This window comes from Canis lupus, chromosome 11 (assembly GCF_011100685.1).
Source record: "Canis lupus familiaris isolate Mischka breed German Shepherd chromosome 11, alternate assembly UU_Cfam_GSD_1.0, whole genome shotgun sequence".
Taxonomy (NCBI): Eukaryota; Metazoa; Chordata; class Mammalia; order Carnivora; family Canidae; genus Canis; species Canis lupus.
Window position 1 is genome coordinate 36,109,794 of NC_049232.1, and position 22,614 is coordinate 36,132,407.

The 22,614-nt window shown below is 34.7% G+C and overlaps 1 protein-coding gene across 10 annotated transcripts in view; it reads left to right on the forward strand.

The window, feature by feature from the left end:
• Window positions 1-22,614, forward strand: part of CCDC171 (coiled-coil domain containing 171) — a 322,833-nt gene that overhangs the window by 220,332 nt on the left and 79,887 nt on the right. For 9 of the 10 annotated variants that reach the window (XM_038552441.1, XM_038552440.1, XM_038552446.1 and 6 more), the window contains 2 exons: window positions 367-421; window positions 17,088-17,219. In XM_038552441.1, coding sequence (XP_038408369.1) covers window positions 367-421; window positions 17,088-17,219 — 187 coding nt within the window. Of the gene's footprint in view, window positions 1-366; window positions 422-17,087; window positions 17,220-17,402; window positions 17,556-22,614 lie in introns of those variants that run through there. The other variant, XM_038552448.1, reaches the window with a different exon arrangement.

The window sequence follows — 22,614 nt, forward strand, 5'->3', positions numbered from 1 at the left end:
CACATTTTAAACCAATAATGTAATCATCGCTTCTTTTTTCTTTCTTTTTCATTTTTAAAAAAATTTCTATTATTTATTTTTATCTCTCTAATTTTTTAAATCTTTGAAGATACCCTTAAGATTTTTCTCCATCTAAAAAAAAAAAAAAAAGATTTTTCTCCGTCTAAATTATGGCAGGCAATATAACTAAAGATAAGAGTTTAATGCAGAAATACACTAGTGGATATAGTTAGATTTTACACTTTTAGAAGGAGTACAATAATAATGAACCCTTATTTTTTAATAATAATTACTTATACTAAAATGTGTAACAGTTGTTGTAAGGATTGGGTTTTACTAATACCTAAATTTAATTTTTTTTTCTAGAGACAAAGAATGTGTTGCTAATCATATGAGAACAGTAGAAAATATGCTTCATAAGGTACTATAATTTTTCTTCAATATCATTCAACTTGTGTTATCACATTTTCCTAGTCATTAGTTTTGTTAACTGCAAGATACTTTAATTCATTTTGTAACTTTCTTAAAAGTAAATTAATAAAAAGTTCCTTCCAGATGACTAAAAATTTGTATTATACAATGCTATATTATATAACTTTCTTCAGAATTCACATTATGTACTTGATAAAACTATAAAAATAGTGGTTTCTCCAAACTGGTATAATTGCACTTGAGTTATTTGTGGTCTTTGCTGACTGAACCAGAGGTCATTATTATTCTTGCATGTCTCATAATGATAAAATGTTTGACCACACTGTCTAACCTCTCACCACTCTCAAACCTACTATCCTATATATTTGTATATAGAGGAGCCATAATGTATTACATTTGGCAGTATTTTTCGAGTTGTAATTTACCTTCTTATAAGAATGTGTTCTTGAACTAGAAATCGAATATATTTAATAATATTTTATTATTTTCAAACTTGATTACTTCTGATGATAAATTAACATTTAATTTGTAGTGATGAGTAGCATTTAAGGATGTTATAGTACTAAAAACTTAGAATCATATTTACAATAATTTTGGGACTCAACATTTATTTTATAACATAATTTTGCAAATAACTTAAAAATACCCACAAAATGGACCCTTTTAAGGAGATTTTAAATAAACATTAGCAAACTAATATTTAATACACTTTAACATTTTAGAAACACTAGGCATCTGTATTATTTTAGATATTGAAAGTGACTATCATCATTTCATATCACCAAAAACACTTCCCAAAAAATCTAATATTCTGAATGTTATGTTTTAAAGTAGTATTGTTTGAAATTGATTTCTCCCCATCCCCACTTAAAAAAGTTAGTGTAGTTTAAACATAGTCACATCAAATCCATATATGTTAGAAACCTGAAATTTGGTTTGTAGAAAAAGAGACATCTTTAGTTAGGTTTTCTTAATACTCGGTGAGACCCTTGGTAGGAGAAATCAGTTATGTTGTATATATGGTACATCTTTTTATACAGTTAATGTTGTCTTGCAATCCAATTGTTCATTTTCCCAGCTATAGGAAAAAGTGTTCAGTGGCAGCTACCTTGAGGGAGGCACTTTGACATCAGTTAAAAACTATCACAAGCGGAATACAGATGTTGTACCTTATCCTTTCATTATGAGAGTGGCAAAATAGGTACTTTAAGTATAATCAAGACTCACTGCAGTAGGACAATTGTAATTGTATAGTTTTTCAGGTGCAGTTCATCTTTCGATTTTTGAGTCATAGGGAAAGAAAGGTGTCTTTAGAATTGGCCTAGAGCCACTGTGGATTTACTTTTGGTTTATGGCTTTTTTCCCCCATCAGATTAAGTGGTTAATTATTTTGATTACTATTTCTGGAAATTTCTATTTACGTAGTGGTTTCAAAATTATCAATTATTTTTCAAGCTTGAAGTGAAAATTTAGGAAAGCCTAGTTGATTGTTGGGCTAATTCTCTTTTCTATGAAGTTTGGATGAGAAAGAGTGGGTGCTAAAAAGAAAGTGGCCCAGAGAGTCGCTCTGAGTTCTCAGGAAGGTGCTGTCTGCTGGTCCTTATGCCAGCTTTTGCAGGTTTGTTTTTCCTGGCCCCTTAGACTGTCCAGAGGAGGCATTTTGCCATTTTGAAGAAACTGGGCATAGTACAGAAGGAGGTTGTAGGCTCTTTCATGGCAAAAATGGTTGTGGTTACATCTAAACTCTTCAGTACAGTTTATTATACATAACCAAATAGTATAGCTACTTATATATCTTAAACATATGTTTTCAAGTTTTGTACCAGTTATTCTAGAATAAAATGAACTTTTACCTGCTGAACTGAATTTTAAAACTAACTTCTGACACAATAATCAAATAGAAGTTTTCATGAAGGTACTGTTTTTTTTTCTTTTTATGATTTATTTATTTACTTTAGAGAGAGCAAGAGAGAGATTGTGATGGTGAGGGGAAGAGGGAGAGTGAAAGAGAATCTTAAGCAGACTCCACCCTGAGTGTGGAACCCAATGAGAGGCTCAGTCTCACAACCCCGAGATTATGATCTGAGTTGAAACCAGCAGTTGGACACTTAACCAATTGTGTCACCCAGGTGCCCCTAATCATTATTTCTTTTCTTGAATTTTAAAGAACTTAAACAATTGAAGAACTTAAATGTTTGTTTTTTGGAAAAACAATTACATTTCATTGATAGTTGTTAATTTTTAAAAATTTGAATAGAATTGACGCACAGTGTTACATTAGTTTCAGGTGTACAACCTAGTGATTTGAGAAGTCTATATGTAATTCAGTGGTCACCACAAGTGTAGCTACCATCTATCACCATATAATGCTATTACGATATTATTGACTATATTCCCTATGCCTTTTATTCCTGTGACTTATTCATTCCATATCTGGAAGACTGTGTTTCCCACTCCCCTTCATCTCTCACCACTTTTATTCAACATAGTACTAGAACTCATAGCTGCAGCAATCAGGCATGAAAAATAGAGGCATCCATATTGGTTGGAACTAAAAGAGAAGTTAAACTATCACTGTTATTAGCAAATGGCATGATATTATACATAGAAAATCCTAAAAACGTCATAAAAAACTACTAGAATAAATGAATTCAATAAAGTTGTAGAATACAAAATTAATATCCAGAAATCAGTTCCATTTCTTTATACTAATAACAAAGTAGCAAAAAATAGAAATTAAGGAAACAGCAGCATTTACACTTGCACCAAAAAGAATAAAATAGCTAGGAGTAAATAAACTTAACCAAAGAGGTAAAAGACCTGTACACTGAAAACTATAAAACGCTGATGAAAGAAACTGAAGGTGACACACACAAATGGAAAGATACTTCATTCTTATGGACTGGAAGAATTAATATTGTTTTTTTGTTAAGATTTTTTATTTATTTATTCATGAGAGATACAGAGAGAGGCAAAACATAGGCAGAGGGAGAAGCAGGCTCCATGCAGGAAGCCCGATGTGGGACTTGATCCCAGGACTCTGGGATCATGTCCTGGGCCAAAGGCAGACACTCAACCGCTGAGCCACCCAGGCGTCCCAAGAATTAATATTGTTAAAATGTCCATATTACCTAAAGCAATCTATAGATCCAATGCCATCCCTATCAAAATGCCAACAACCTTTTTCACAAAACTAGAACAAATAATACTGAAATGTATATGGAAGCACAAAAGACCCTGAATACTAGAAGCAATCTTGAGAAAGAAAAACAAAGCTGGAGGTATCACAATTCTAGATTTCAAGATATATTTGTTAATTTTTAAAAATTTTTATTTATTTATTCATGAGAGACACAGAGAGGCAGAGACATAGGCAGAGGAAGAAGCAGGCTCCTCACAGGGATCCCAATGTAGGACTTGATCCTGGCCCGGGATCACGCCCTGAGCTGAAGGCAGACGCTCAACCACTGAGCTACCTGGGCATCTCTATATTTGTTAATTTTTAAACTTGGTACATATATTATGTTCAACTTTTAAAGTCTTAAAATTATATTATACAAAGCAGTTGACTGGATATTAGTTTTTAAATCCCCTTTGGGACTGATACTAGTATTTAATAAGGAAGGCCAGTCATTTTCATCTAAGAGCATATATCTCATTTCAAAGAAACAGATGTTTTATTTTAATTACATGTAAATATATGCATGTATATATTATGATTTTTTAATGTAGGCCAGAAGTTAACTTTTTCTTAAGAAACTTTTTTTTTTTTAATTTTTAAAATTTATTTATGATAGTCACAGAGAGAGAGAGAGGCAGAGACACAGGCAGAGGGAGAAGCAGGCTCCATGCACCGGGAGCCCGATGTGAGATTCGATCCCGGGTCTCCAGGATCACGCCCTGGGCCAAAGGCAGGCGCCAAACCGCTGTGCCACCCAGGGATCCCCCTTAAGAAATTTTTTGGGCTAACAGCAGGTTATTGGGATTAAGGAAAGTAAAAGAGAACAAAATCACAGTTTTCCATGAGGTGCATTTTTTATACACATGCTTCTTTATTTAGTTGAATTTTCAACTGTTTTGAAAAAACCAGAACTATCGAACTTTTAAAAAGTCACCATTTCAACCATTTTAAAGTGTACAAGTTAGTGGCTTTCAATGCATTTACAGTATTATGCCACCACCACACCTATGTTTTCAGAATATTTTCATCATCTCAAAGAGAAATCCAGGGCCCATTAAGCAGTCACTCCTATACCCTCTTATTCCATTTTTTGGATTGTCTTTTTACTTTCTTGATAATGTCCTTTGATGAACAAAATTTTTTAACTTTGATGAATTTTTTTCTTTTGTTGATCATGATTTTGGTTTTATATCTAAGAATACATTGGCAAATCCCAGGTCATGAAGAAATCCCCTATATTTTCTCCAAAGAGTTTTGTAGTGTTAACTCTTATATTTAGATTTTGGTCCATATTGAGTTAGTTTTTGTATATGGTATGAGGGAAAGACTGAATTTCATTCTTTTACATGGCTATCCAGTTATCCCAGCACCATTTATTAAAAAGACTTTTATTTTCCCTATTTGATACCTATGTTGAGAATCTATTGACCATAGATGTTTGGTTTTTTTCCTGAACTCTCAATTCTGTTTCATTGATCTATATATTGTCTATCTTCATATTAGTACCACATTGTCTTGATCTCTGTAACTTCATAGTAAATTTTGAAATTAAGAATTTTAAGTCTTCCAACTTTGGTTTTTTTTTTTTTTTTCAAGAATTTGTCTTGACATTTCAGGGTTCCTTATAATTACATATAGATTTTAGGATCAATTACATATGATTTTAGCATATGAAGAAGAAGGCAATTGGAATTTTGATATTTCCATCTTAATGTTAAGTCTTATAATCCATGACATGGGATGCCTATCCATTTATTTAGATCTTCTCTAATTTTTTTCAAAACTTTTGTAGTTTTCAGTGTACAAGTTTTGCACCTTCTTGCTTAAATTTATTCCTAAGTATTTTATTCTTTGTGATGCTATTGCAAATGAAATTATTTTCTTGTTTCATTTCTTAGTTCTTGATTTCCAACATTTAGAAACATGACTGATTTTTATATGTTGCTTTTGTATACTGCAACTTTGCTGAATTATTTAGCTCTGATAATTTGAGGATTCTTTAGGATTTCCTATGAATAAGGTCATGTCATCTGCAAATAGAGAGTTTTATTTCTTTCTTTATGGTTTGGATGCCTTGTGTTTTGTTGTTGTTTGTTTTATTTTTTGGTCTAATTGCCTGGCTAGTTCTTCCAGTCCTAGCATGAGATGACAACAGATATCTTTGCAATCTTTCTAATCTTAGAGGAAAGCTTTTGGTCTTGCACCATTAAATTTGATGTTTGGTGCATGTCCTTTATCAGATTTAGTTGTTTCCTGTATCTAGTTTTTTGAATTTTTATTATCATGAGAGGTAGTTGGGTTTTGTTAAATACCCTTTGTGCACCAAATGAAACGATCCTTTCCCCCCCAGTCTTCATTCTAATAATGTTGTGTACTGCATAGTTCATTTATGTATGTTGAGCCATCCTTGCATTCCTGTTATACATACCACTTGGTTATCATGTATAATTGTTTGAATATGTTGCTAGATTCCGTTTGCTAGGTTTTTTTTTTTTTTTAGGATTTTGTGTCTATGTTCATAAGGGATATTGATCTATAGTTTTCTTGTGATATCTTTGGCTTTGGTATCTGAGTAATACCATCCTCATAGAATGAGTTAGGAAGTATTTCTTCCATTTTTTTCTTTTTTTGGGGGGGGGTAGTTTAAGAATGTTAATTCTCTAAGCATTTGATAAAATTTACCAGTAAAGCTAACTGGTCCTGGGATTTTCTTTGCTGGAAGTTTTTTGCTTACTTATTAAGTATTTTAACTTATAATAGATTTATGCAGGTTTTCTGCTTCTTTTTAAGGCCATTTTGGTGATTTATGCGTTTCCAGGATTTGTTTAGTTCATCTATGGTTACCTAATTTCTTGACATACATTGTTCATTTTCTTAGTGTTGTTTTTATTTCTGTAAGGTCAGCAGTAGGGTCCTCACTTTCCTTTTTTTTTTATAAATTTATTTTTTATTGGTGTTCAATTTGCCAACATATAGAATAACACCCAGTGCTCATCCCATCAGGTGCCCCCCTCAGTGCCCATCACCCAGTCACCCCCACCCCCTGCCCACCTCCCCTTCCACCACCCCTAACTCATTTCCCAGAGTTAGGAGTCTCTCACTTTTATTTCTGATTGTAGTATTTAATTAATCTTTTTTTTCTTGGCAAGTCTAATAGTTAAGGTTTGTTGATGTTGTTGATCACTCCAAGGAACCAAATTTGGTTTTCTTAATATGCTCTGTTATTTTCTTATTCTCTGTTATCTCTATCATTATCATTTTCCAATCTTTATCATTCTTCATGTGAATTTGGGTTACTATCTATTGTCGTTTCATTTCAGGGTGAAGGACTCCCATAGGGCATTTCTCATAGGACAAGTCTAGTGGTAATGAATACCCTCAGCTTTTGTTTATTTTAGAATGGTTTAATTTCTCCTTCCATTTTTAAAAAAAATATAAATAGCTGAGTTCTATAAATGCTTTTAATGTGTATATTATATACCAGGAGCTCTACCAGTCTCTGGAGAAGTAACCATTCAACCAAAAAATATATATAGTACAATCCTTATATATGTATAGCATAGTCCTTTCCCCAAGGCAGAGACACAGATAATTCCAGTATAGCAACTGAAAGTTTACAGCAACCAAGCAAAAACTTAATCAAAAAATAAACAAAACAAAACAAAACAAAGAACCTACCTGAATCTCAGCATTTAAGGAAATGAAGACCACCAGTAAGGAAAACTGAACAAGAATATATGTAAAAGTCATTAATAGTATAGTTTTGATTTGTAACTCCTCTTTTTTTCTGTTGTGAGAAAAAGAGGGAAAGTATAATTATTATATTCTTCTATGATTTTATATTATGATATAGAAGTAGAATTGTTAGAATAGTTTTCAGAATAGGGATCCTATTTGGATATATACAATAATGTATGAATTATTTAGGGTCAAGTATGAGAAAATTAAGATTTATTGGGTGCTAACCAAGTACTTAACAGAGAGATGTCTTGGCTTACTGTAGCTGGGGGTGAAAGTAAGTAAATTTAGGTAAAATTGGAATGTAGAGAAGAATGAACTTTTTTTGTAGTCACTTTTTGTTATTGTTGAGTTAGCAGAGTAGCTGGATTCTTGAGGCTTTTAGAAATTGCTGAAATCCTACAAGTTCAAAAGGATTAGCTATAGTGTTTCCTGTGTATGATTATAGTGCACTATGAACTTTAAAGGTACTTCTGAACATTTACTAAGAAGTCTTAGCTGCCTCTTCAGTAAAATATCTAAAAGATAAAACAGGAAGTCACAATCCAGAAGCCTCAAAAGACTGTAGAGGACCTTATATCTATAAACCCTGTAAGCTTATCAGGCTGAATGATACTGGACAATAGCTAGGAAGTTACAGGAGTTTTTGCTAATATCCTGAGATTGGTTTCTACAATAAGGTTACTCTAAAGCCTCTTATTCATCATAAAACACAATATTTAATATAAGTAGTTGAGTTCTATAAATGCTTTTAAAGTGTATATTATATACCAGGAGTTCTACTAGTCTCTGGAGAAGTAACCATTCAACCAAAAAATATATATAGCACAATCCTTTATATATATATATATATATATAGCATAGTCCTTTCCCCAAGGCAGAGACACAGATAATTCTAGTATACCATGGTAAATATGAATCCATAAGATGCAGTTCCACATCCATTTAGATGGAGTTCTTCATCTATGAAGCATACTTAGAAAACCCATGGGTTTGCTGGAGGTTTCTTAGAAGACAATTAATGCCTAGATGAGGCTTTGAAGTGTGAGGAAAGATGAGAAAGGTGTTCCAGCAGAGAGGATAGCATGTGCAAGTGCATGGAAGCATGTGAATAGTCAGACATCCTCAGTTCATCAGTAAGTGCAAGGAGAGTGCAAGAGAAGCAGCTGAATGGGGCACTTGGAAGCCAACTCATAGAAGTTGTTTTTCTTTTTTGGCCATTCTCAAACCCTTGGATCTTTATCACGGAGGCAACAGGAGCAACCTAAGGTTTAAGCTAGTGACTGATATGGTCAGATTTCCTGACTGAATTTGGGTTCTAGAAGGCATGTTTGGAGACCTGATATCATGAGAAATGAAGGTAGTTTTAAGAGCCACGGGTCTGTAGGCTTATGTAGGCAGGAGAAGGTTTGGACCAGGGTAGTGATGATAGGTGGTGGTAGGGGAAAGAATATGAAACTTATTTAGTAAAATGGTGAACCAGGATGAGAAAGACAGGGGGGGATGACTCCCAGGATGGGGCAGTGTGATTGACTGATACTGGAAATACAGAAAGAGGAGCAGGCTTTTTTGTTGTGGTGGTGGTGGTGGTTTGTTTTGTTTTGTTTTGTTTTTTGTAGGGCAAGGAAGGGAGACAATGATGAGTTTTGTTTTGGAAATACCCAGGTTTCAGGTAATGTGGAGTGATCAGCAGGATATTTGAGTCTGGACTTCAGGGAAAAAGTCACACTAAAGATAAAGATTTGAGATTGATTAACGTAATACTCTCTGGCAAAGAAAGAAGGCAGTGTAGCAATTGACAGGAGAAACAAGACATTATAGATAAATGGGAAGCTAACAAATGCATTTTGAAAGATTAATTATGCCACTAGAGTTTGGAGTCCTTGAGGGATGGAATTGTCTCCTTAATTTTTATATCCTCAGCATCTATCACAGTGCCTAGTACCCAGTAGGCACTTAATGAATGTTTGTCAAATGAGTCAAATTCTACCATCATCCAGGCCATAAATGAAACTGAGGCCATCTCTAGATTTCAGTGGGACTCTTGCTGATATTGCTTTGTTTATTTGATTGCTAAAAATAGCATGTGTTTTGATTTTGCTTAATCAAGAACTGGAGGAGATAGCCTAAATTTGATTATAAGAATGTCTCTGGTAAAGAAAGGTATGCTAACAATGAATTTACAAGGTGTAAGAATCCTGTTACAACGTTTTTAGCTGGTTTGACTCCTATGAAGTGGAAATAGGTGGATTGTTAGAGTGGATTGTGAAATAGATTGGAGTCAACAGAAACTGATGGGTGAAGACACTGTCCTGCCAAATCTTTTTTTTTTTTTTAACTTTTTTTTATTTCTTTATGATAGTCACACACAGAGAGAGAGAGAGGCAGAGACATAGGCAGAGGGAGAAGCAGGCTCCATGCACCGGGAGCCCGACGTGGGACTCGATCCCGGGTCTCCAGGATCGCGCCCTGGGCCAAAGGCAGGCGCCAAACCGCTGCGCCACCCAGGGATCCCCTGTCCTGCCAAATCTTTAAATGTGATTTTATAATCTTACCTGAAAAATGATTAACCCAAATATTTTATAATATATAGTTATCCTTAGATTTTTAGTTTTCAGTGAATTTATAAGAAATGGAAACATCACAGAATAGCTTTTAATTTATAGAGCTGACAGTATTTTAAAAGCTGAAGTATGATTTAATACCTCTAAAAACACAGTTTTTAGTGACTTGTTAATGACTCTCTAAATGTTACTTATAATCTTTGAACTCCACTGCATTCGTAGTTTCTGGATCCTGGTTCTGAAGATCAGCTATGCAGGGCATACAGGTGTTAGCACAGCTGGCTTGTTGCTGACAACTCTGTCCATATAGCTGTCTTGTGTGTCATCATTCATATTGTTCAGTGTCATTCTGACCTAGCCAAGCTAAAAATGGTACTCCAGCTCAAGAGGGATTTAAAAACCTTGACAAACTAAAGATAAGACACTACAGAATGTCATGTACGTGTACTTAACAGGTCTTAGCTTAAACACATCTAAGTAACTAATTTCAATATGCCTTGGCCTTTATCCTTTGAAATAATTTACCCTAGGAAAGAAAATATCTGTGTGGAGGACTGTTAACAATTCATAAGCATATTTCTCTATTCTCAAGTATGGGTTTTGTGTTTGTTTAAATAGCTCAAGGTCAAAGTAATCTATTTGTGGGGTACATTCTATGGCATATAACCTACACCACAGATTTATCATGCTATCTAGTGCCTTTTTAAGACGTCTATGATCAAATAACCCTCTTCTCCAGCTTGATAATTTGATTTGAGAGTTCAGTTTTTCAGATCCTTAATTGGGATGTAGCCAGCTTGATAATTTGATTCAAGAGATCCATTTTCTGGGTCCATAATTGGGATATAACTATTAATGTGTGTGATGGTTGTGGTGGTGGATTTGCCCTCTTTTTCTGGTGACAGCAGCTGGTAGTCATTGGAGAGTTCTGGCTGTGCTCCAGAGCTGGAGGTTAAGTTAAATAACCAGCCAGCAAGAGAGTAGTTTCTCACTTCCTTCTTTCCAAATGATGAGTGCCAGTGTTTGCTGCAATGTCAATGGAGTGCCCGCTTCTGCTGAGCTCAAGGGTCTCCTTCCCATAGGTGTGGAGCACAGCAGGAACTGTTGCATGTATCTTGGGACATCATAGCTTGGGGATCTTCCATGTGAGATGGTGATACTGTATAAGGATGATTGCTGCACAGGTAACTTGTCTCTCAGTGTAACAATTTGTGCGTGTGTGTGTGTGTGTGTGTGTGTGTGCATGTGTGTGTGTGAGGCTTTGGGAGAAAGAAAACATGGATAAATGAGAATACCCACAGATCCAGGGAAACTACTGAGGAAAATAATGATGATTAAATAATAGTTTCCATTACTTCTCACAGAACTGCTTTTATGAACCTTACACATTTTTGCTAAGATTGCCAGACAAAGAGCAGAGGCAAGATAAAAAAATAGTGTTGTTTAGGTAGGGAAATGGAAGAATTACCAAAATCCTAAGCAGTGTCTCCAACAATTAACTGTTCATTATAGATATTAAGAGGCATTATGATTTGGTGCTAAGAGCGCTGGACTCAGCATCTTCATATTAAGGATGGTAATAGCTGTTTCACAAAGGGGATGGCCGAATCAAGGGAGGTAGTGTGAAGAGTACTCTGAAAAGTATAAAGCACTTTTGGAAGTACCAATGATATAACTACTAATAGAAATATTACTCTATACATTTCATTCATTAAATAGTTAAGGAAAAGATAACAGACAGGAGAAAATACTATCCATTTAGATGTAACTATTCAATCTGTGAATGTCATCTCCATTGTGTTGACAAGCTTGAATCCCTGCTTCTCTCAGTAGGCACATATCAGAGTCCTGAACTGATAATTATCTTTTTTATTCTATTCTCTCTTTATCCTGCCTTGTAGAATTTGTGAGTTTGGAATGACATTCTTATTTGATCACATACTACGAGCCTCTGTATGCACAGCATTTTTCTTGCTACCAGTGTTATTACAGAGTTAACTCTGGCTGATGCCCTTCTCTGTCTATTTACAAAAGGCTCTCTGGTCTGCCTATTCTACTTGTTTAACCAAATTTTATGTTGATGAGGTATGAAACATATGCCAAGAAAGTTAGACCCAGTCAAGTTGTATACCAGACTACATAAAACTTGAAAATATATCAGGAGATAGTACACTTATTTTATGAAACACTTGAAAAAAAGAAGCCAGAAAGTGTCTGTGAAACGCAACCCTGTGTTGCTGATAGAAGGTTGACCTGCTAGAAATTGTTCATCTATTCTCTGGTGAGATGTGGTTATTTTAAAAAAACCTCACAGATGGTGAAAAATTTTGTCTTTCCTTCTATACCTTTAAGGCAGAGGATGGCCAAAGTTTTCTGTAAACGGTCAGATGTAAATATTTGTGGACCATATGGTTTCTGTCTTAATTCTTCAACAATGTCATGGTAGCAGGAAAACAGCCAGAGACAATAGGTAAATGAATGGGTGTCATGTGTTCCAATAAAACTTTATTTACAACAACAGGCAGTGGGCTGGGTTTGGTTCCCAGGCTGTACTGTGCCAAGTACATACTGCTCTTTTGTGCGGAGGTTGAAAAACTGTTTAAGTTCCTCTGGTGTAGGATGAAAAATAGAGTAAAGAGAGAAGGGACAGCAAGAAGGAATCAGTGGAGGTGGAAGGAAGTGCAGAGGAGGGAATGGGACAGAAGAAGGCAGGAAGTGGAAGCAAAGTAGAACGGAAACATGCAGTGCTAAGAAAGGAGATGAGGTTACAGGAACACTGTAGAGGTCCGTACTTGATGACACCATCCGTGGTAAGAATGTTTATTTTTTTTAAGAATGTTTATTTTGAAAAAACAGATATCAAACTAGATTGGAGTAAGTAACATTTTAGCCAGGTTAAGGGTATGATGTGAAATCCTAATTATCACATACTTTACCCAGACATTTAAGATACAGGCATTGTGTATAACTTTGTATGGGATCAATGTATCTGAATTTCTCTCTACAGCCCTACTTCCTTAGTGTCCTGTTGGTAAAAACACAGCTAGTGTCACATTTTATAAATAAGTGTATGTTTTTTTTCTTAATTTGGAACATTAGGTCCAGAGGGATTTATAGCTGTGTATGATACAGCATGCAGGTTCACATTTTGAGAGTTGAGCAGTTTTTCCAAAAATGACTAATGTAATTCACAGTTGATATGTCTACCAGGAATAGCTTTTCTGTGTTATGGTAGGAGTACAGAAAATTAGAAAACAGACTTTTGGCTTGTGAGTAAAGGCCAATCAGAGGAATAAGAGCATGGATCTTATGAATCACTTCAATCTGAAACTAGAGATGATAAAATAAATATATATTTCATAACAATATTTTGACTTCTTAGAAAGTTTCATTTATTTTTCTCTATCCACCTCCTGTTTCTCTTGTGTCTTATGGCATATCTGTTAGAAACATGTGCTTTCTGAAAGTATGTAATAAGGAAGGGAAAAAGCAAACTACTTTTCTAAAAATCAAAATTTCAGAGTGTAGTAATGTAGGTATGTTTTCTTTATTCTTTGTCAAAATATTATGAAATTGAATAGTTGTATAGAATATTATAAAAATGTATATAAGTTGACAAATGAGATTTATATTGTGAAATTGTATGAAAAATTAATCATATATATTAAATATGAACTGTTACCCATTTTGAAGTAGAAAAACATTAGTATTATATATATTTTATCACTCACAGCTATATATAAACCACAGTGAAAAGGGTATAGAATCTTAATTAAAGGGTGAATAATGATATGCCATTGTAAACAATTAAAGACTAACTTTTGAAATTATAATTTCAAATTAATTTGAAATTTGAAATTATAGTTTAACGTACAGACAGGTGATAGTGGTTGTTTTAATCTTAGTTCACACTAAAATCTGTTTCTTAAAAGGTGAGCCTACTTCTCATAGGGAAAAAAGTGATTTTACTTTCCTAATATTGTTACTTCAAAATTCTTTTGACAGTAAGGAAATTTATTTTAGATTCTCATGCTTGAAAGGAATAATTTTACAGCTAATGGGCAGTGTTTCCCAAAGAAATCTCACTTATTTCTTTTCTGATTTTGGTTACTTTGTTTTCAGACTGTTTTCTGTTTTTCATGAACAAATTTAATGCAATATGAGGAGAGTCCTTTTTCTTACCGTTCTGGGTTGAATCTCTTTCCACCTTGTTCACACTCTGAAATTCAAACTTGCTTTCTGCACTCTTGTGAACAGTCTCATCTTTCACCCTACATGTTTTCCTGTTCCTCATCACCTTCCCTTCCTGCTTCTTTGCTGCCTGGTTGTAATTTTACTTGTCCTGTGTCACTGTTTTGTTTTCTCTCTACATGATGCTTTTGCTCCTTGTACTCTTTATTTGTTATTTTTAAAAGATTTTATTTATTTATTCATGAGAGATACAGGGAGAGAGAGAGGCAGAGACACAGGCAGAGGGAGAAGCAAGCTCCATGCAGGGAGCCTGACATGGGACTCAATCCCGGGTCTCCAGGATCACACCCTGGGCTGAAGGCAGCACTAAACCACTGAGCCACCCGAGCTGCCCTCCTTGTACTCTTTAAAGTAGAACTCCTAGTCGGACCCTTTTCAAGAGTGCAAAAAAACTTTTTCTAGAAATACTTGAGGAACATTTTAGATGCTTATTCTCAAAGTTCTGGCTTAATGTAAAAGTGGAAACAACTCTTGAAATTTAGTAGAAATATTTGTGATATTATATCTGTTACATATCACTCTCCCTTGAAGGCATTGTCAACATGCAACACTTCATTTATAAGTAAATAAAGGTATTAACACATGCATATGCCAATAGTGTTGTAACTATGATGCCCATGCTTTGGTTTTGCAAAATAACTGCATTTTGATGTTTTTCCCCTAACTAATATAAGAATGATTTAATTTGGCAAATTAAATAATGTTGTAGTGAGAATGTTAATTTGATAAGGAGTCAAAGTTTTAACTGCCAAAGGCCCTAGGTTAGTACTGTTTAGCAAGTTTATTTAGAGACTATAAAATGTGGCTTACTATTCCTGTATGTCAAGCTTCACAGTTGAAGTCTAGTGCCTGATAATAATCAGGTTAAAGGACCTCCAGTGCTGGAACTGTGTTGTGGATTATACCTACATTGCTTATGGTCCTCCCTCCCCCTTTGCCCGTATTAGCAATCTGCTTTTGTACTTTGACTTCCAGGATTTCCCTAGTGAATTTTGTCACAGAAAAAAGAGAATCATCAATATCGCAGTTAAACTTGACTTTCAAAGCTAATAGTATCTCATTTGGGGGCTCAAATTTAATAAATTTTCTTTGATTCTGGGTGAGTTTTTAAACATCAAACAATGAATTGGCCAGGGTGCAGTAAAATATTTAGATCTATTGACTATGGTTCAGAAGGGTAGAAGGCAAAACACTAGTGGTTTGATGTTGATAAATTCTCAGTACCTTAATCCACATTAATGTTTTCTTTTATCTGAGCATGCATTGGTGACCAAGAAAAAGCAAGAGAGGGTAACGATACATATAAAATATAAAATCTAAAGCAAATATATTTGTAAAATAGGATTTATTTTGTTAAGTAAGTTAAAAGCATTCTCATTCTGACTGAAGACCCTGGAGAATATTTGTTAGAGATAAATATACATTCTGCATTGGAACTCCAGTGTGCATACAGTACTCACACCATTATAAAAATTGCATTACAGTGTCTTTTTTATAGCATACACTTTGACATTCACTTATTGACAGAAATTCTTCTCAACTTGGGAGTATAAAGATTTTTATAACCATAGATTAGCATGAACAATTAAAGATGTCATCAGATGTTTGTGTGTGTTTGCTGATTTGAGGAAACCCTATGAAGTGTGATAGTTCATTCATAAAATAAGCAATAATTCAAACAGGTTTTACAAGCTTCCCAAATAGAATAGAAAAGCAAAGGAGTAGTTTTCTATCATATGTGTTGCCAAGTTACATTTGAAGTTGCTTAGGGAAAAGTGGGGATAGATACATATATATTTGAGAAATTAGTATTATTTTTATAGTTCTCCCATTCTTGACATTTACTATTTCATCAAAAAATTTTGATTCTGTGGCTTTTAGCTAGTTGCATAATATTTATCCAATACATGGTAGCAGAGAGAGACATTTTTTAAACCAAGTCAGGCCTGAGTAAACTTAGAAAATATGCCCATGTATGAAATCTACTACTGTTAAACTATGTAACTAAAGATTAGAGCTAACTTATCTTATGGAAAACTGAGATGTGAAAATTTTAAAGCTTTTACTAAGTTTGGAAATTAAAAATGAAAACAGATCTGTTTCAGAGCATTTTCTTCCATCTATACATAGTATATGGGGAGTAGTTTCTCATTTGTCCAGAAGGTGGCAGTGTAATATCAACTGCCTGTGATACCCATACCGGCGAGAGAATTGGCATTTCTCTTGTATAGCTGCGGTATGTTTGTATTGTTACCTTTACGAATACTTAAAATTTTGTACAAATACCACTGATTTATTCATTATCTTATTTAGAAGTTGTATGACCGAGTTGGTTTATATGTATTTAATCGTTAAGACTCAAGTTTGTTAAGAAGGAAATGGGCAAATAAACCTCTGGCTAGTATATTTTTAAGTCTCCTTGTGTGTTGAGTGTATTTGTTTTTATTCCAGGGTGCATATTATTGAAGTTTTCTTTTCAAAGACTAACACCTAATAACTATCTTGTCTAATATGTATCAGTTAATACCAGTTAAATTAAACGTGTTATTAAGAAAGTGATAATAATTAGGAGATTGCTATTTGTTTTCGATTTTGTGGATATTTTTTCCTTTTTTCTTTTTTTCTTTTGAGGCTGGAACAGTGAAAAAATAATTCAAAACCTCTTGATCAGAAGAGCTCCAGTGACTCTTCTTCCCTCCCTCATTCCAAGCAGGAGGATGCTTTTTCTTCTTAACATTCTCCCCCAGCACTCTGAATTAGAGATTTATTTGCAACGAAAAATCAATTAGTCCTAAATTTATTCATGGATTTCAGGTCCAGCGATCAATGCAAGTCCACTCAGTGGGCTCAAGGGGACCCAGTTCATCCCAGTTAATGTGTCTGAAGGGGAATTACCATTGATGCTGTTTTTTTCCCTTTAGGTCAGAGATCAGATCTCGCTGTCACGGACTGCGGCAAGTAGGAATGACTTCACCCTGCAGCTACCCAAACTCCACCTGGAGACCTTTGCAATGGAGGGGCTCAAGGGCGGACCAGAGGTGGTAGCGTGCCAGGTTAGAGTCTAAATAACATTGTTTGCTACTGAGACGTGTAGAAAAATAAATTGCACTAACTGTAGAGAATGAAAGCCTCAAAGTATTGTGAATAACTTAAAGGAGATACAAATAATTTTTCTTAATTTCTCTTCTACCATGGAACACTATTTCACAAATAAATGGTTTTTCTTTTCTTTACAGCCTCAAACTGGCCTATGAAATAATCCAGAAAAAGATTTTTTACTGAGGAAAAATATGTGTTTTATAGCTAAGTACAGTATGTAAAGAACATGCTTTCCTGTCAGCAGAGGACAATAAGACACTAGGCTGTTATCTTCTTAAGCTGGCCTCAATTTGTAGCTCTTCTTGTTTTTTTTTTTTTCTCTTCTTGTTTTAAAATAAATCACTTTTCGATAAAACTATCAAGAGACATATTTGAAAATTTTTAATGTTAATTCCAAAGTGGAGCCAACATTTCTTATGTGGCAGTGTACTTTAAGCAAATGTGGTACTGTACTGTACTTTGCATTAAAGAGCATTTATTTACTCCTTCATTTTTAGTTTTAATGAACAACATAGTATGTGCAGACCAGGTTATTTCCTTTATAAAACTCAAAGCCCCAAATCATGAAACCCCAAGTAACTTTAAAATAAACCTAACAAAGAAAATATTTTCAAAAACATACTCATTTTAGATGCTGCAGATCTCTTTCTGATTGAGGCAACTCCTGTGTTACAATGAGCATTTCTTCCTTCAGGTTAGGACATGTTTTTTTAATTGGACAAAACAAAATTTGATATGCACTTTATTCACCTTTTAATGCCCAATGCCTTTATTAGAGAAACCTATCAACATGTAAACTGTAGGAAGCCCAATATTTCAACAGAGCTTGTTGTTGTTCAGTAGCAATCTAGATGTTTCAGTGTATCTGAAAGATAAATATCTCTTAAAACTCAGTTTCTGTTTCACATTTTGAGGTTTAAAATAAACTTTATCATTCTTTAGTTTATAACGCTGTGAAATTTTAATTTTGTATAAAAATTAATGTCAGTCCAAGTGGGGCTATGTTAATTTTTTTTACATGCTCCATACTCTAATTTAATTTGCTGTTAGTACCCAAATTAATGCTCTACAAAGAAGAATACTCATTTCTCTCATTAGATTGTCCACCAATATATTTTAAATATATATGTGATTTAAAACTAAGCATAAAATATTTTTATTTTCAGTTACAGGCTAAAATACTATACTATCATTTAGTACGAGATTAAGATGTACATTTTAAATTTGCTTATTATTTATGAATACATTGTAACCACAAATACAATATGATTTGAAATTTTTCTAGTGGCTGTAAAGTAATCCTTTACTTGGCTATCTTGATTCAGAATCTCAGAGGGCTTAAGTACTTGTCATAATTTGCAAATAATGACTTCCCTCAAACTGTAGATTTGGGTGATTTGGAAAGAGACTGATCCTCACACTGCCATATTTTGGAGGAAAAGCACAAACTCTCTATGGTTCCGACATCAGTGAATAGCAAGAAGGAAATGTAGAGACCCCTATTTCAAACTACTATCTTTTCCAAGTTCTAATAAAAATGCTTATGCACATCGCCAATATCTAAACACTTGGGCACATTTTTGCACTGACATGTCGTGGTGTACATTGCGGATTAGTTATGGATATTGTAGTTGATTATTCCATGCAGAGAAGAACACGTGATTTGGACCATAACAGTGTTTTTTACACAGACACAGACAGACACACAGGCACACACAGAATTGGTAATATGCTTTGGAGTACTTTGAGAAGAAAGGCTCTGTAGTATTGATGATCTTCATTTTACTATGAGTAGCTATCATTTCAGTGAGTACTTACTATGGACTAGGTATCATGCTTGCTTTCTTAAATACATCGTATTGTTTACTTTTCACAATGGATCTGTCAAATATGGCGTTCTATGTCAAATGATGGCTTCATTTCCATTTTATTTTTTTTATTTATTTATTTTTTAATTTTTATTTATTTATGATAGTCACAGAGAGAGAGAGAGAGAGAGAGAGAGAGAGAGGCAGAGACACAGGCAGAGGGAGAAGTTCCTATAACAGATCAACAGCAAGTAAGTGGCAGGGCCCAGAGCCTGAATTCAAGCATAGGTGTGTTTAACTGCAAAGCCTAAACTGGTAAAATCTGATATTAGATGAAAATCTAGACACTTCTGTTAAATGGTAAGCATACAGCTTTTGAAATATATAGTGGGGTTTTCCTTCCATTTATGAAATATACATCATGCCTCTGTGTAAGACGTGGGTCATAGTTTATGCTATCTCATGGACAAATTCACAGATAAAAAATTTTGTTTCCATGGGACAGGCTAATATTATGGAGTGTTTGCTACTTTTCACCTTTTGCAGTATATAAATATGTATATTTATGCTAAGTGGGACTGCATATTTAGGAATTCAGTATGTGTTTAGCTTTGTAGTCTGTGCTGATGAAATGAACTGTTTAGAGAGTGCACGCTCTTTGATTATGTTGAAGAGAGGATCACTGTGGAGGATGTGGTGGTGTATGACCATTTGGCAAGCCTGTGCTGCCATTATTTGGAGCAGTGGGAGCTGTCGCTGTCGGTCTTTTCCAGCATGGGAAGCTTTGTTACAGGTATAACCCTGGATGGAAGGAAGAACAGTGAGCATGAATGAATGGCGAAGAGGATTACCCTTTCTCTCCAGACCCAGAAGAGCATGTGACTGATGCTCTCCTACAGGAGAAAATTCAGTTCAGAAAAATCTAGTCTCTAAGATCTGCTAGCTTTTAGCCTCAATTTGCTGAAAAAAAAAAAAAAAAAAAAGTGAAGTCCTACCAATTTCTCAGGCTTGTAGTAGAACTTGAATGAGGGAAGGCATGTAAAGTAGAGAACACAGTGCCCACCACAAAGAAAGCAGGCAATTTATGGTGGCTGTCATGATTACAGCAATTATGGGACCCTTGTAAAGATGAAGTTAGCAACAGAAGCTTGTTTTCGTTTTAAGGGTGTGTGTGTGTGTGTGTGTGTGTGTGTGTGTAGTTTATTTTGCGGAATGGTTATTTAGGGTCTTTTTCTCTGTATCTTTCCATTTGGTTCTTTTATGCTTCCTTGTTTCTTGTTTCTTCAAAAGCTTTAAATAATTTTTGATTAAGATCATCATTAGCTCCTCATTTACTTATCCAGGTTACCTGATGTTCCTTTGAGGCCAGGTCTCCAATGAAACCCTTTGTCTAAGCTCCTATGGCAGGACCAGATCTATTATTACCTGTGCTTTTATCTCCCAAATAATCGTGTATCAAAACTGGCATATCAGTCTACTAGAAAAAAATGAAAATACCTGGATTAGACAAGTTAGCTTTAGCTGAAAAGTCTGGTACAATATGAACGCTGAGGACTTTGTCATAAGAAATATTCTGCCCATATTTTATAGAGATAGTACCTGTTACTCATGATCTTATACTTTGAATTGTTTTTCCCACAGTAATTAGGATATGCAATACATTTAATATCTGGCAGTTATTAGGCATATAATGTTTGTATGTCTACCCTAATTCAATAACAACAAAGAATATTGCCAATATTCTGTCGGTCTTTTCCAGCATGGGAAAAGTACTTAACATTTGTTAAGTACTTATTCTGAACCCGTTACTGTGCTAAGCACTTTACATTTACTATTCCACTCCATGCCTGCAACAGCCATTTGAATAGGTGCCCTGATTTTATCTATTTTATAAAGGAAGGAGCTAAAATTTATAGAGATGCAGTAAATTCCTAAATGTTACATATTCAGTGAATAGGGTCCATTCATGCTTTTAATCATACCTTTCTGCCTTTTGTAAATTATGGCTATGTGTGTGCGTGTGTGTGTGCTTTACGATGGTCAAGAGGGGCAAAGAATAAAGGTAGGGTGTGTCTGTAGAATACAATTTCACTTGTGAGGAAATAGTGGAGAGAATAGAAATCCAAAAGAAGCTAACTGGGAAAGTTACTTAGACTGTATATTTCAGCCTCTTCATCTGTGAAATGGAGATCACAAAAGTCTCTAACTTATCATGTTGGGGTGATAATTCAATGGATTAACACATCTAAAGTGCTCAGACAGTGACAGGTACATTGTAAACACTTGGTGTCTTCTAGCTGCCCAGGGACAGGAACCCTTCACTGTTTTGTTCACTGTTGCCTTATTTTGTTCACTGTTGCATTATTCTTTAGGATAAATGAGTGGAGTGGTTTCATTTAAGGTTATGTACATTCTAAGGCTTTGATACACATTCCGCAGTTGTCCCTGGAAGAGACTTCCAGTTTACTCTGAAATGACTTCTCTTAGCCCTCTGGTTTCCTCCTTAAAGTATGGGTCTTTATTTTCCATGACTAAAGGGAAGTGTTACTTGCTTTTTATAATTTAGATCTTCCCTGATTTTTAGATAACCATTCTTGGAAGGTTCTTAACTTACAGAGTTGCCAGGGTTCACTCAGTAAGGGGAATACATTGTGTGACTGCTGTTTGTTTCACAGATACTGTTTTTCATTTATTACTGGGGTGCATAACACTGCTTTGAATGTTTGATATTATTAGAAATCTGATCTTTTGGTAAGCAGGATCATTTTAGTAATAAGGTATCAAAAAGATTTTGAGGTCGTCTAAAGTTTTTAAGAGTTTGTGCAACTCTCTTTAAATTCTAAAATCAAAGTATCTTTTAAATTAAAAAACATAAAATGATTTTAGACTTAGGTTGTGAGATCAAATAGAGTGTTGGAATGCTACCTTCTTCAAAATTTAGAAGGTACTGTCCAGGGAAGAGCAGAGCTGTTTGTTAGGGAAAGACAATTAACTGGAAAAATAATATAGTTCTTGTGAGAAGAAATGCATTTTGATGAAAAATGCCATCCTTTGCATCACCTATGCTTGAGGGCTGTTGTATATAGTTCCACAGAATATAAGTTGTGCCAATGAGGCCTCTGAATGACGTAGATTTGAGGCCTGACTTGAGGATGAGTGTAAGAATTAGTGTGTTTACTTTTTCTGTTGACACCAGGAAGAGTAAATGGCGTTTTCTGAGGTAGTTGTCAAAAAATTGTCTGAGGTGAGTTGTCAGAAAAACATTTTTGTTATTTGCTAGTTAAAAGTTTAGAATTCTGGGCGCACCTGGGTGGTTCAGTCAGTTAAGTGTCTGACTCATGATTTCAGCCTGTGATTTCAGGTCATGATCTCAGGGTTTTAAGATGGAGATCCCAGTGTGGAGCCTGCTTAAGACTCTCTCTCTCTTTCTCCTCTCTCTCTCTCTTCCCCTCCCTGCTTGTGCGCACACACATTTTCTCTAAAAAAAAAAAAAAAAAAGTAGAATTCTGCTTTGCATTTAAACTTATTGGTTGTTAGTCAT